We start from the raw sequence: 16,227 nt of genomic DNA, 5'->3' as shown, positions 1-16,227 counted from the left end.
CCATATAGCATGTGCCATGTACATTGCATCCAAATGTCTTAGACCACTAGTGAAACTGCTACTATTTTGGATTTAATGCAGACATTGTCATTGCAAATTAAGTTATCACCGTAACAATTTGAGTGAAAAGTTTAAATAGAATACATTTGGAAGACTTGATATGATCACAATTGTGATTATATTTAATTAGTTACCAAGTGTAACCCGCACACACACACACAAGACGAGACAGTCACAATGTCGGAGGAAACTGCTTTATTCCACAAAGCGTGCAAAAGTACAAACAGGGTAAATCCTGAGAAGAGTTGTCGAGGGAAGCGTAGGGTCAAAAGCCGGGGAATCAAAGTAGAGTAAAGGGGGCAAATCCGGGAGAGAGTGGTCAACGAGAGTGGGGAGGTCGAAGCCGGGAAACAGGATCAGAGTAGAGAAAATCTATCGAGTAGAACAAACAGGGGAGCTAGGGGAATACTAGAGCTGGCAAGCTAAGAGGAAGACAAGAGGAGTTCAAAACTAGACGAGACTAGCGGGGGCAAAGATACGGGAAACTAAACACAATAACCAACGGGTGTGAAACGAATGTGCTGTGATATAAATAGGGGAACTAACGAGCGGTGCAGGTGTAACGAATAAAGGGGTGATTGAGACGAGTGCAGGTGTACATAATGTTCTGGCGATTGGGAGCTGGCATGTGAGCCCGAGGGGGGAGATAGTGTACGAGCATGTGAGCTCGTAGGAGCAAAAACGAGCGTGCAAGCTCGAGCGAGCAAAACGGGCGTGGAAGCTCGAGGGGGCGGAGCGAGGGAGCGGGGTTCGTGACACCAAGAAATAGTGCAGAAACTTGAATATTTTTTCTTTTGGAATACTAAAACATTCATAAACATTGATTTCCAGGTTTAAATAAAATAATAACAGATTTAAAGTGTGGTCTTAGATTTTTTGAGTGCACTGTATATGTGTTTTGCATGTTATTCATTATTTCTCAGCAATATATATTGGAATATGTAATGTGATGTTATAATACACAGTTTCATTGTGTAATTTGTTCATTATTATCTTTTTCTTCCTTGATTCATAGTTCTCTGAGTTGCCCATTGGCCAGAAAAAGGCGGCTGCAGGAAGCAGAGTCAGACCAGCCCTCCTCCAAGAGGAAGTCCAACCCACTGAAGCTGGCGATGGATGAAGGCTTCACTGCAGAGAGTGAGGGCAGTGGAGAGGAGACAGAGATGAGGGAGGAAGATGAGGAGGATGAAGGAGTACAGCAGCAGGGTGGTGAGCAAGAGCATGAAGTAGAAGAGGAGCAAACAAAACAGAACACAGAGAGCACTAATACAGAGGAAGATGATGGTGATGAAGGTTCGTGATGGAAAGTAGTAAAGAATCGTTGTTGAAAAGACCAGCTTATGTTATTTGGATGTTGTTATGGTGGTGTCCACACCAAGCTTCTGAGCTTCTGAGATTGGTCTTTTCAGCAGGGATTTGTATATGTTGGTGTTCTATGTTGCTAATTTAATCAGTGTAAAATAATGCAAAGATTTTTACAACAGTCTTACCTTCTCTTCAACACAGAGGAGTGTATCATTATTGAGGACTCTAGCTCAGTGAAGCCTAAAATCTCAATCTCTGAAGATCTCTCCAACTATCAGCACATAGTGCTCAACTCAATGCCACACCTCAACAGCAACAGCAAGTGTGGTATGTCCCCTAAACAGCAACAACAGCCCGTCACAGAAAGCAGTAGCCCTTTTACGGAACCAGAAGAGGAAGAAGAGAAAGAAGAAAATGGAAGAGAGGAAGCTAAGTACCAAGTAGACATTTTGGCATCTAAGGAGAATGGAGTGATGAGGAATTCAGCAGAGATGGAAGATGAGGAAGATGACATTCATTTTGAGAACCCAAAAGAGACAGACCACCAGTATTTTATTGAAGAAATGCATGCACAACAAGCCGAGGATGAGGATGACGATGACGATGAAGGACTGGGGTCTGAGACTCAAAAGGAAGAGATATTCAAAGAGGAATACGATGACGTTAAGTCTGAAGAGGAAGGGGAAAGAGAATACGCCCCTTCTTTTATCACTGCCACTCAGGGAACCCTTGTAAGAGAAGACTATGTTTCCCACAATCCCACCTTGCCAGAAAACTACAGCTCCATTAATCCAACCATGACTTCTCCTATGGTCTTCGAAGTGCAGTCGGAGGAGTCGGAGAGAGACGGTGACGTGGATGGAATTGATGACAACGGGGACGACGACAGTTTGTCTCAGCGATCGACAGTGGCAGATGAGTCAGAGATGTACGATGTAATGCGGGGGAACCTGGGGTTGCTAGAGCAGGCCATTGCCTTGAAAGCCCAACAAGTCAAAGCTCACCGTGAGTTTGCTCGCATTCCCGAGCACCACCGTTTCTTTTCACTGGATGACCGGCCCAACAAACACTTGGAACATCTTCACAAAAGCTGCTTTGGAAAAGGTCAGATATTTGTCAATTTACCCACAAACCATTGTATTCGTCTGTATACACTCATTGGAGCTCATTCATTAAAAACAAGGAGAACAAATGTCTATGTAAATTAGTTGTAAACTATTCTTGCATAAATTGTTGCAAGTAATAATGTACACTCACTGAGCACTTTTTAGGAACACTATGGTCATAATAAAGTGTGCAACATAGTCTTCGGCTGTTTTAGCCCATCCACCTCAAGGTTTGATGTGATTTCTGAGTTGCTATTCTGCTCACTACAATTGTACAGAGTGGTTATCTGAATTACCATAGCCTTTCTGTCAACTCAAACCAGTCCGGCCATTCTCTGTTCACCTCTCTCATCAACAAGGTGTTTCCGTCTGCAGAACTGCCACTCACTGGATATGTTTTGTTTTTGGCACCATTTTGAGTAACTCCAGAGACTGTTGTGTGTGAAAATCCCAGAAGATCAGCAGTTACAGAAATATTTAAACCTGCCCATCTGGCACCAACAATCATGCCATGGTCAAAATCACTGAGATCTCATTTATTAACTGAAGCTCCTGACCCGTTCTGTATGATTTTATGCGTTGTACTGCTGCCAGACGATTTGCTGAATAGATAATCGCATGAATAAGTTGATGTAGGTGTACAGGTGTGCCTAATAAAGTGCTCAGTGAATTTATGTACAAATAGTATTACAAAGTCTTTACCAGGTTTTTACGTAAACTGTTATTATATAATTGACAATTTAATTAAAAGTGGTTGTACAAAGTTGATACATGGTCTTCACATAGACTTTACATTAAACTTTTGTAAAACCATTCAGTGCGACAATTTAGGCCAATTTACATAATCCCTTTAAGTACAGCAATTTACTTAAACTTTTAAATAGTCCTCCCATAGTCTTTATGTAAATCTTTCATACTTCCATTTAATGCAACAATTTACGAAAGAATGGTTACAGGAACTCTTTACGTAGTCTTTATGTAAAACCATACCTAAATCATATCCCTACAGTATGACAATTTATGAGAGAATGGTTTTGTGAAAAGTTTACACAGAAATTCGTTCTTGTGTTTCATAAATAAGGCCCTATGTACAGTTTATATGTATATAAAACACTCCAACACAAAAACATATTTCATAAGTGTGCTCAGTGTGATATTTAATCATACACACATATGCATTTTTCAACACGCCCTATGCAAGTGCTCAAATATCAACAAATTCTCATAAATAAACACCCACACATGATTAATCAGAAAGAAGATTAAAATGGCAAGCTCTCGCTCAGGCAAAGAACCGCAAGATTAATAATGGGGGAAGCAATCTAGAGAGTATAAATGGGTCAAATTAATTGGTTTCCATAGATAAACTCGAGCCTTAGTCTATAATTACTGAAGCACTTAGAAAGAGAGAGAGAGACGAAGGGGAGAGAGGATGTGTTTAATTAGATTGGTTTGGCACGTGTTTATTTGTTTATTGGTTTTGTTTGTGGTGTTGTTCTGCTCTCGGTTGGCACCATGCCCAGTCTGTGTACTTCTGGATTCAGCCAAGCGCACGGTAGGGCTCCACATCCCCTCCGTAACTGCCCTCCGCACGCTCCGACCAGTTTTAATTAGGAGGTGCATGTCTCTTTAACATTTCAACATTTAATTAAGGAGCCACTGGAGCGCACATGCAAGCTCTTTTACTCTCTATGTCTCTCTCTTCTCATCTCTTTTTTTCATGTTTTCCGTTGTGCCTCTGTTTGTTTACCTTAGACTCCACACCAGAGTTATTATAGTTTGGGATGTTCATTTAGGCTTTATTTCTATTCTTTTTTCAATTTCCATTTAATTTAGTTTTCATTATTTTCCAATTTATGCCTTTTAGTTTTGGTTAAGTTAGATTTTTTTTGTGGGTTTTTTCTAGTTTCAGTTACTTTTAGTATTAAGTAATTTTGGGCTTCCAAAGTTTTAATGTCAAACTTAGATCATTTACATGTGTTTAACATTGTTGCATTTGAACTCAAAGCCATCTAGTTCATTCAGAGCCATCTAGTTATCAACATCAAGTGGCATTATACTTGTTTAACGAAGACTTTTTAAAGGTTTCTAATTTTATAATATAAAAAATAATCACAGTGGACAGTTTTTTGAAGTAATGCCAATTTTTATTTCAGTTAACCTGAATGTTTTCATTTAGCTCCAGTTTTATTTATTTTATTTTGTGTTATTAACAATGATTATACAGCCCCACACGTTCTCTCTCTCTCTCTCACACACTCTCTCTCTCTCTGTCTCACTCTCTCTCGCTCTCTCCTTTATAATATGGAGATGTGCCTTGCCAAAGATAAAGTCTGTTTAATTAGCAAAATTGTTCAGTACATAGCCCAATAAACCCCAGTGCACCCTCATAACACTCACCGAAAGTAATAATACTGTATGGAACCTTGCACCTGCCCGCACACGTAATGACCATAATTATCACTGTAAATGTGCCCTCTCACAGGTCCATAGGCAACTTTAACTATTTCAAGGGAGCATGAAACCTGTGTTTGTGTGTAATGTGTGTGGTAATGTGCCCATCTTTTGCACATTTCTGTGCTGACAAAGTGATGACATCTTTAGAAAAGGTTTGACTGACAGGTGTTCTGCTGCCCACAGAGAGTTCTAGATCAGAGAAGAGAGAGATCAAATGCCCAACCCCTGGGTGTGATGGAACAGGTCACGTGACCGGACTCTATCCCCACCATCGCAGTCTGTCAGGCTGCCCACACAAAGATCGGATCCCTCCAGAGAGTGAGTCAACATCAAACCACAGCAACTGAAGCATCTGCCACTGTGACTAAGACACATTGTTTGAGTGTCATAATCTTCTCCTAAAAAGACAAGCCATCATTTTAACATGTTTTTAGAGGGATAGATTTTTATTATTATTTCTTAGTTTAAATCAATTCTGCTAGAGTTTGTTTTTTGTAGCCCTTGAGTCAATTGGTTGGCTGACTACTTTTCCTCTCTGCCCTGTGATTGGTTAATTCGCAGTCTTGGCCATGCATGAGAACGTCCTAAAGTGTCCAACGCCAGGATGCACTGGTCAGGGTCACGTCAACAGCAACCGTAACACACACCGCAGGTAAAAAGTCTTCTTTTACACAAATACACACACATAGAACGGTGGGACTTTTATTGCCCATTGACTTCTATTTTTTTTTTTTTTAAATAAAGATGCACTAAAATAATTTTTGTTTGTTTCAATGGTCAATCTTGGACTTTATACTGATGCCTAGGGGTGTGGATGCAGCTTCAAGCAAAAGTAAAAGTTTTGGGTTCCAATGCCATTGTAGAAATAACCTATTTACAGGCATTTTATTTCATCAATAATTCATAGATTTAACTGAAATTGTCCAGTAATACTGGGGATACCAGGATAAACTGAGTATTATTCGTCATGTGATTTCAACATGGAGGACACCATGAAGGGTCACCCTGATGTAGAATAAAGCAAGTTTTTTTTAAGACACTGATATGACTTTGCCCCATCTGAGGCTTATTATCGCAACAGTTCACACAGTAAGAGTGAGAAATACAGGAGAGAAAGAAGAAAGAAAGTCCAAAGTGTTTTTTTGCCTTTGTCTTTTTTTACCACATGCCCTCCAATGCTTCAACCTATGGATAAAGTTCAAACATGAACTGTGCAAACTTTGATGTTTTCTTTGACCATCTACAGTACATTTATTACATCATATTTACCTGATATAATAAATATGTTGATAATAAAAAATGTTTTCTTATATTTGGGTATAAATTCAAGCTGCATCAACCAAACTTGGTACAGACCTTTAGACTGTTCTGGAAAATTGTGCGCTGTCTTTTCTAACTGATCGAACTTACAGTTTTCACACAGCAGATGATAAAAAATCTGCAAAATCCCTCAAACTTACACTGACGGAATGTTTAAATGGGCCAATGTAATGCTCATTAATTCAAAACATTCAGGATTAATTAATTATATTGGAACGCTCATTAATTAACTCCAGTTGTCAAAAAAATTCAAATGTAAACAAACCCACAAAAGGTCTTTATCTGCTTTAAGTCCACTGATATATAACTATAGAACTGGATCGCTGATGCAATGTTAAACTGCCAGCAGGAGTTGAAGCCACCGGAAGTGTTCGAGTGGCCATTTAGTATGCCACAACTGCCATAGAGCCTCAATGACTGACAGGCAAAACCACACCCGTTTCACCGTCTGCATTTTTCCATCTAGTGAAAATCATGTTTAATGTTTAATGAGCTTGTTAAGGATAATAGTCATAGCTAGTTGTTCAGTCTATAAGTGCAGATCGATGATCAGCAAAAGAAGTGGGAAAACTGTCCACAAGTTGTAATTTAAGTAGAAAAAGCTGTAATATGTGCTTGTTTACAATACATCCTTACCCCTGAAAGGGACTTTAATGTTTAATGTGATCTCATGTTACGTTAAATGAGATACAACGACTATTCGACAACTAACATTTTTGTCAATACATTTTCGAGGAGAGGAAGAATTACACAGCTCACAGTCTAGATGCACTCTAAACTTTCACAGTTTCAGTTGATGTAGATCACAATGTATGAGGGAATTATAATGCAAAAATACTAAATAAGTAAATACAGAAGCATTCTCGTTATGAAATAAGCAGAGCTAGAGTTCTTTAAATGAAACACCACAGCATTACATCTTTATTGCAGTTATATTTAAGCTTACTTAAAGTTCAAATAATACAGAAGCAAATCTTGTAAATAACTACAAACTCAGAAACTGGCATTTCCCTGTGCAGTCAGCACCTCTTCAATGAGTTGCGTGAATGTCCCGATCTGAGGGGAGAGATTGAAACTGCATCCGACTGATACACACTCTGTCGCGGGGACGCGAGTGCGCACGCTTACTGCAGCTAGATTATAACGTGATGGCTGATATAATATATGTGTTACTGTGTTTCTTATATTAAGAAAAAATGGCAATACGCAGCTTTACTAATAAGATAACTTTTTTTTTTTTTGTGAGTAAAAGATGTATTGAAGTAAACAGAAAGGTGATAGTGGGTAGTCTTCACCCCATTACATACTGAAACAAAATAATTTTTTGATTTGTTTTTGTTTTGGTTTGTTTTCCAATATACATATTTAAAACTCCTTTAAAACAATGTACATTTAGTTTAGCAGCTATATTGCAGAATAATTGTTTTTTTATTTGAGAATGTTTAATATCATTTTTTAAATATTTAAAAATCCTTTAAAAAAAGATGCTTTGTTTTGGTCGATGCTAGCTCGCGTCCCTGTGCAGTGTGTGCATGAGCACGAGCAACAGATAGCTGCTGCAGTTCACTTAACGGCCACAGGTGTCATTAATAACAAGTGTTTCTGAATCTTACATACTGCACCTTTCAAGTGAACGTGAGAACAAGGCACTTTTTGATAAAAACATAAAAATAGTATCACTGAAGGAACACTTCACTGATCACAATATATGAGTCTGAAAATGTCTGTTTGTATTTTACCTTTGTTTCAGTGAACTTGTTTACAGTCAGCTGATCTATTCACTGATGTATACTGTTTGATATAGATATGCATAACTTGCTCTGGCTTTCAAGAAACTGGAAAAATTCCAGACTTTAAATAAATAAATATTTCATATGTAGGACATTTGCACTGTATGGATGTTCATGCCAATTTTAGATATAAAATCGGTGATTGAATGACTAATGTTTACTCGCTGAAAAGAGATGATTTCCTATTAAGTCAAAAGGGACATTTTGGGATCTTTGGGCATAGCAATATGGCGGTGCAGTGGCTTCACTGTTATGATGTCATGAGCAATCCAGTTCTATATATACAGGTGAAACTCGAAAAATTAGAATGTCGTGCATAAGTTCATTAATTTCAGTAATTCAACTTAAAAGGTGAAACTAATATATTATATAGACTCATTACAAGCAAAGTAAGATATTTCAAGCCTTTATTTGATATAATTTTGATGATTATGGCTTACAGCTTATGAAAACCCCAAATTCAGAATCTTAGAAAATTAGAATATTACATGAAATCAATAAAAAAAAGGATTTTAAATACAGAAATGTCGGCCCTCTGATAAGTATAATCATGCATATGTACTCAGTACTTGGTTTGGGCCCCTTTTGCATTAATTACTGCCTCAATGCGGCGTGGCATGGATGCTATCAGCCTGTGGCACTGCTGAGGTGTTATGGAAGACCAAGATGCTTCAATAGCGGCCTTCAGCTCTTCTGCATTGTTTGGTCTCATGTCTCTTATCTTTCTCTTGGCAATGCCCCATAGATTCTCTATGGGGTTCAGGTCAGGCGAGTTTGCTGGCCAATCAAGCACAGTAATACCATGGTCATTGAACCAGGTTTTGGGACTTTTGGCAGTGTGGGCAGGTGCCAAGTCCTGCTGGAAAATGAAGTCAGCATCTCCATAAAGCTTGTCTGCTGAAGGAAGCATGAAGTGCTCTAAAATGTCCCGGTAGACGGCTGCGTTGACTCTGGACTTAATAAAGCACAGTGGACCAACACCAGCCGATGACATGGCTCCCCAAACAAACACAGACTGTGGAAACTTCACACTGGACTTCAAGCATCTTGGATTGTGTGCCTCTCCATTCTTCCTCCAGACTCTGGGACCTTGGTTTCCAAATGAGATGCAAAATTTGCTTTCATCAGAAAAGAGGACTTTGGACCACTGAGCAACAGACCAGTTCTTTTTTTCTTTAGCCCAGGTAAGACGTTTGACATTTGAAGCCCATGTCCAGGACCCGTCTGTGTGTGGTGGCTCTTGATGCAGTAACTCCAGCCTCAGTCCACTCCTTGTGAAGCTCCCCACACATTTGAATGGCCTTTTCCTGACAATCCTCTCCAGGCTACGGTCATCCCTGTTGCTTGTGCACCTTTTTCTTCCACACTTTTCCCTTCCATTTAACTTTCTATTAATGTGCTTTGATACAGCACTTTGAGAACATCCAACTTCTTTTGCAATTACCTTTTGAGGCTTTCCCTCCTTGTGGAGGGTGTCAATGATGGTTTTCTGCACAACTGTCAGGTCAGCAGTCTTCCCCATGATTGTGAATTCAACTGAACCAGACTGAGAGACCATTTAAAGGCTCAGGAACCCTTTGCAGGTGTTTAGCTGATTAGAGTGTGACACTTTGAGCCTACAATACTGAACCTTTTCACAATATTCTAATTTTCTGAGATTCTGAATTTGGGGTTTTCATAAGCTGTAAGCCATAATCATCAAAATTATATCAAATAAAGGCTTGAAATATCTTACTTTGCTTGTAATGAGTCTATATAATATATTAGTTTCACCTTTTAAGTTGAATTACTGAAATTAATGAACTTTTGCACGATATTCTAATTTTTAGAGTTTCACCTGTATATCAGTGTTTAATCTCTCTCTCTCTCTCTCTCTCTCTCTCTCTCTCTCTCTCTCTCTCTCTCTATGTATTTATCTGTCTGACTGTCTACTGTATCTAGCTAGCTTTTGTTTATATTACTGTAATGTCTGTGAAACATCAAACATCTAAATCTAGTTTAAACTTTCACACAAGGCTTTGTCGGGACAACATCAAAGTTTATCAAGACAAGCTTTTCCTATCTAGTTCTTATTGGACTAACATAAACATATATTCAAACTTTTGGCATTTTTACATGTAAAATAAGATGAATAATTTTTTTATCTTTACTACTTTTGTGGGTACATATGGATTCTCATATTTCTAGAGATTTTCCTTTACTGACTCTTTCACTTTCACTCATCAGTTTGTCAGGATGTCCCATTGCTGCTGCCGAAAAGCTCTCCAAAAGTCTTGACAAGCAACACCTGTCTCAGCCTGTGGGTGAACATCTCAATGGCAGCCCTAACTCTGACCGTGTACTCAGGTAAACCCAAAACAACACCAAAAACTGAAAACATTATCATATTTTCCCAGTAACAGCAAACCCACCCAATGTTCTGTCTCCTCCTGTCCTTCAACCACTATCTCAGCAGTATTTATCCATCAATCCACCAGCTGCTGTTGGTAAGCACAGCTGTCAATCACCATAGGAGGGAACTCATTTACCACAGCACGATTGGTCAGGCGTTGCAGAACATCCGCGCTCCCTATCCTTTGCCCTTCTAATAGAGCATAGCCTGCTGTTTCAAGCAGGGCTCAGGCCTCAAACCTGCTAGTCTAATTATGCCACTGATTAGCTAATTATGGGACTTACAGGGCATGGAGCATTGAAAAAATAATTACTTTCTTTCAGGAAGCATGTCCGTGGTCAGACAAAGCAATGCGGATTATGAAAATAATAAGCAGTCCTCTCTTATTTGTGTTATTCTGATTTAAATGAGCATCAGTGCACTGAGAAAGCCCATTAAGGGAAGATGCCGACAATGAGAAGTCACCAGAGAGACCTTTGACGGCTTCGCATGCCACCCTGCTAATGGGATGCGCTGACTAATGAAGAGACAGGAAACAGAGGCTAATATACTTTACATGCTGTTGTCACGCAGACGATAACATGTAGGTGTGTGAGTTTGGGTTTCATCCTGCTAACTGCACCTGGTTTACGACAGAAATCCTTTAACGATGTTAAATACTGAACACGGTGTCATGATCCTTAATGACATGGCCTCCCACATGCAAGCATTCTTTGTCTTTTCAGAGTTTAAATTGACAAAGTGCTGCCAGGGCTCATGGTTCTCCAGGAAAAGGTTTTTAAAGGAACTGTTTGCCCCAGAATGACAATTCTTTCATTAGATACTCAACCTCATGTGTTTTAAATCTGTATGATTTTCTGTCTCCTGTGGAACACCAAATAAATACTTTAGCAGAATGTTGTCACTGCTTTTTTCCATACAATGAAAGTGAATGGTGACGACGAGCTGTAAATCTCCAAAAGAAAAAAAGAAAAAGCACCATAAAAGTTGTCCATAAAGCGTATTCCCTTTATTCCAAGTCTTCTGAAGCCATACAATAGGTTTGTTTGAGGAACAGACCGAAATGTATGTCAGTATTCACTGATAATATTCCCCATAACTCAAATCTCATTCACCTTTCAAAAATAGTGCTTCAGCACATGTCACACCACGTTTATCTTGGGGTAACCTCCTTGTGGTCGCGACTAAGTGACTCTCGCTCTCAATGGGGCACGTGGTAAGTTGTGCGTTGATCGCGGAGAGTACCATGTGCCTCCACATGCTGTGAGTCTCCGCGGTGTCATGCACAGCAAGCCACGTGATAAGATACTCAAATTGATGGTCTCAAAAGCGAAGGCAACTGAGAGTTGTTCGCCGTCACCCGGATTGAGGTGAGTTACCTCACCACCACGAGGACCTAGTAAGTAGTGGGATTTGGGAATTCCAAAACTGGGGAGAAGAAGGGATAAAAAATAAAATAAATAAATAAATAAAGTTAATTCTTGCATATCTCGTAAATGATCCCGGTGCACCAAATTTGAATATGCACATATTCTAATTACATGAATGAGATTTAAGATTTACAGCAGAGGGGAAGATTTTCAGTGGATTCTAAGTTCAATTTTGTTCCGTTCCTCGTACAATGCTATCGAATGAATTCAGAAGGCTTGGAATATAGTGCACATGTCACATGGACTGCTGTTATTCTACTTTTATGGTGCCTTTTCATCATTTTTGGAGCTTGACTACCCCTGGTCCATACACTTCCATTGTATGAAAAGAACTGCATGCGTGTTCCACAGAAGAAAGGAAGGCATTTCATGTTTAGAATGACATGAAAGTAAGTAAATAATGACAGAAACTTCATTTTGGAAGTGAAATATTGCTTTAAGGCTTCAATTCCATGCTTGATGATATGCTAATGTGCTTGGTACTGATAAAACACCATTTAATCCTGTTTCTCTTCTCCTGCAGTAACCCTGCTATAAGCCTTTCTTTCTCTCCCACTCACTCCTGCATTTACTCTTTAAAGGCTATTTATCTGGGGGACTATTCCTTCCTTTTTCTTTCTCTCGGTATCTATGTGTTATTGTCAGTCTTTCAATTCCACTTCTTTTCTGCTGTCTAATTCTAGCCCACTATTTCACTCTTGATCTTTTATGCTTACTTACACTTTTCCTTTTATGCTTCTTTTTGTATTACTCCAGGGATATTTATTCTTTTGTAGAGATAAAATGACAGAACTCTCTCTCTCCTTTCAGGCCCATGTGTTTTGTGAAGCAGTTGGAGATTCCTCCACCCGGCAGCTACAGGCCCAGCCTCGTCCCAGCCACGCCACGCGCTAATCTGGCCAAGGAACTGGAGAAGTACTCCAAGGTGTCCTTTGATTATGCAAGCTTTGATGTGCAGGTGTTTGGCAAGCACATGCTCGCCCCAAAGATGCACACCAGCGAAACTTCACCCAAAGCCTTCAAATGTGAGCAGGATTAGTCACTGTTTATAAATGTTATATATCATGCAATCTTTGCAGTGCAGATATCTGTGTAAACAGCCTAATATGTGAATAGTACTGCTAAACGTTCAGGTTCAAGATCATTTGCTGTACAGGCAGGTTAGTGGAAATTGAGTTTTTTAGACTTTGCTTCAATAGATGGATCAACATTTCCATTGAGAATACACAGCATATAAGTCTTGTTATGTTTTATTTAAATATATAATGTACTATATATTAATGATTTTTCTTTGTGTGTGTGTGTGTGTGTGTGTGCATTATCTACTGTAAAATTCAATTTTGCCCACAGCCAAACCTCCATTCCCCAGAGCCTCCCCGCCAAGTCCCAGCATGCATGCTGGTTATGGAAAGAGCTCCTCCAGCAGTTACGATTATTCCCACGACGCTGAAGCCGCCCACATGGCTGCCACTGCAATCCTCAATCTGTCCACACGCTGTTGGGAGAGACCAGAGAACCTCAGCATCAGACACCAAGAAAAGGTACAGATCTTGATAAAGCTACAAACACAGCAAACATTGTTAGCTTGTTAGCTAGTCAAGCTGGAAGACTAGCTAGCTGGATGAGCAAAACCAGCTGAGCTCCAGGTTGGCATGGCTTTGAGACCAACTAAGACCAGCACACTGGCTTTGACTGGTTAAAGCTGTTTTTTTTATATAGTGCTTAAATAAAAAGGAAACAAAAAAATTTAATTTTCAGGACATACACCATATTTGTTTAAACTGGAATTCTCATATATGAAATACGGCTTACAATCTAGCCTGCATCGCAGGTTTACAGTCCCTGTAAATACAAAGTGGCACATTAAGATAAAATAAAACTACATAGCATCAATTCATGGCAGGAGAATAGCATCTGTGTGTATCTGTCTTTATATCTGGCAGTCTGATGTAAATATTGTAGCATAACTGTAAATGGAGACTGCTTACTGTTCAGATCTCATTGCATCATCTGCCCTTCCTTTCATCTGTCCCTCCATTTGTTTTATTCCTGTCTCCTCTTCATGTTGTTATTTCATTAAATTGAGAGTGATCTCTCTGGATTAGACAAGACCTAGTGTGCCATATTACTTTATTCAGTATTTCCATAGCTAATGCTAATGAGAGCATCTCTTTTTCTTATTTCCTCTATTTCCCTTCCCTTTTTCTTTCTTTGCCTTCCTTGTCCCTTTTACATCCAATAATACTATCCATTCGCCCTCTCTGTCAGAGAACTCTGGGATCTATACTGTAATTGGAGAAGCTCTGTCCTCGATATTGTGATTTTTTTTAAAAGCTTTCTCCTCAGCCCAGGGAGTGACTACTTCATCATTTTTCGATTTCCTGACATGTTTTTAGCAGAAGGGGATAAAAGGGAAAGATTAATGGGCAGAAATGCCCAGTGGCTCAACACTAATCAGGCTGGGACTGCTTTGGGATCTGTGACTGCTGTGTGTGCACATCTCAAACTCTATATGCATACATACACACACAAACATACATACGCATACAGTACATACTTATTTTAATATTAAAGGGATAGATTACCCAAAAATGAAATTTCACTCATCATTTACTCACCCCCAAAACATCCCAGATGTGTATGACTTTCTTTCTTCTGCTAAACACAAATGAAGGTTTTTAGAAGAATATTTCAGCTCTGTAGGTCCTCACAATGCAAGTAATTGGGTACCAAAACTTTGAAGGTCCAAAAAGCACATAAAGGCTGAATAAAAGTAATCCATATGACTTTTTTACTATAAATTCTACTCCCAGACCAGTAGGTGGTGATATGCTCAAAGAATGTGAATTGCCGAAAACAAAAGAAGAAGAATGAGAAAGTGAAAGTGGACGTAGTGATTGATCATAGATTGCTGATGAGGAACAACCTTCACTTCAACATGCATCAAAACTCTCTTGTTTTGAATAGGAAACATTATTTACCAGATCAGTATATGGTTCACACTTATGCAGGGCCGTAGCAAAGGGCCCCGTGACTGCATATTGTTCTGGGCCCCTTTCACAAAAAATTTATTTCAAATTAGTTATGGGCCCCCCTGGATCAGTGGGCCCCTAGAGTCTTTATCACCTTTCACCCCATTAGATACGGCCCTGCACTATGATTTATTAAGAATATTAGGGTTACAGTAAAAGGGGTCTAGCAGAGCCCCTGCTCATGATACCTCAAGTAGTGCAACTTGTTGAGGAGAGTTGTGATATCACTTTTCTAAATGATCAAACTTATCCTAGGCAGATGATAAAATGGAGATAAAAAGTAGAAAAACTAATTGAAGGAGGGACTCTTTTAAATATCATAGATACACAGAGCTGGCCTCTTTGGGCCAGTAAGCATCCACCTATGAACCAACTAAAACAACCTAGTAACCACATATCAAAACCCTGGAAATAACCCAAAACACTCTAGCATCGTGTTGGCAAGTTTTGGACAGGCAGCATCTCTTACATTTTCTTCAAAAAATGAAAATTCTAGATTTAAATCCTGTAATAATATGTATTCTTATCTTAACAAAAATAATTGACCATATTTTGTTTCTTTCTTTTGTAGAGTATGGAAATAGAAGTAGACGAGAATGGCACCTTGGATTTGAGCATGAAGAAGCCAGTAAAGAAAGAACTGGGCATGTCTTGCACCAGTTCTGAAGTGCGCTCCCCTGATCTGTCTTCATCATCTTCATCTTCATCGTCATCTCTACACCATGGCAACAATAGCATCTCGCCCCACTCTTTACACACCTACAAACAAGAGGAGTGGGAGGGCCCTCTGGACTACACCAAACCCAATCGGCAGAGAGAAGAGGAGCTAGAAGAGGTAGAACCATTTATCCTTTCCTTAGTCATTTAAATGAAGCCAGAAGGGAGGGCACAGAAATAATGGACTAATAAACCTACAGAGTAGACCTATACACCTATAGAGTAGTTTAAACCAGTGGTTTCTCAACTGGTTTTGATTCAAGACCCACATTTTACATTGGACATCAAATGGCAACCCATACACAGAAAATGTACTTAAAGCTGTAGTATGTAATTTCTGCAACACTAGAGCCATCCATCCATCCATCCATCGTCAACCGCTTATCCTGTGTACAGTGTCGCGGGGGGCTGGAGCCTATCCCAGCTAACATTGGGCGAAAGGCGGGGGACACCCTGGACAGGTCGCCAGTCCATCGCAGGGCCAACACTAGAGCCACCAAACAGAATTCCAACAAATACTCTTTGGTTTCCAAACAGCTTTCAGAATATGCCCCCCACCTGCTGTTGGTCAAACAAAGAGATAGTCCCGCCCCCAACTCATGGCATTGGTTGAGTCAA

The 16,227-nt window shown here is 39.5% G+C and overlaps 1 protein-coding gene across 3 annotated transcripts in view; it reads left to right on the top strand.

Annotated features, from left to right (window-relative positions):
- LOC127619314 (myelin transcription factor 1-like) overlaps window positions 1-16,227 on the top strand; it is a 74,724-nt gene that overhangs the window by 49,121 nt on the left and 9,376 nt on the right. For all 3 annotated transcript variants that reach the window (XM_052092186.1, XM_052092188.1, XM_052092187.1), the window contains 8 exons: window positions 1,076-1,353; window positions 1,567-2,469; window positions 5,112-5,246; window positions 5,490-5,580; window positions 10,265-10,384; window positions 12,671-12,885; window positions 13,211-13,401; window positions 15,464-15,727. In XM_052092186.1, coding sequence (XP_051948146.1) covers window positions 1,076-1,353; window positions 1,567-2,469; window positions 5,112-5,246; window positions 5,490-5,580; window positions 10,265-10,384; window positions 12,671-12,885; window positions 13,211-13,401; window positions 15,464-15,727 — 2,197 coding nt within the window. The remainder of the gene's footprint in view (window positions 1-1,075; window positions 1,354-1,566; window positions 2,470-5,111; window positions 5,247-5,489; window positions 5,581-10,264; window positions 10,385-12,670; window positions 12,886-13,210; window positions 13,402-15,463; window positions 15,728-16,227) is intronic.

The sequence above is a fragment of the Xyrauchen texanus genome, chromosome 25 (assembly GCF_025860055.1).
Source record: "Xyrauchen texanus isolate HMW12.3.18 chromosome 25, RBS_HiC_50CHRs, whole genome shotgun sequence".
NCBI classification, from domain to species: domain Eukaryota; kingdom Metazoa; phylum Chordata; class Actinopteri; order Cypriniformes; family Catostomidae; genus Xyrauchen; species Xyrauchen texanus.
Note: the sequence above shows the minus strand (reverse complement) of the source record. Positions and strands in the feature narration are given on the sequence as shown.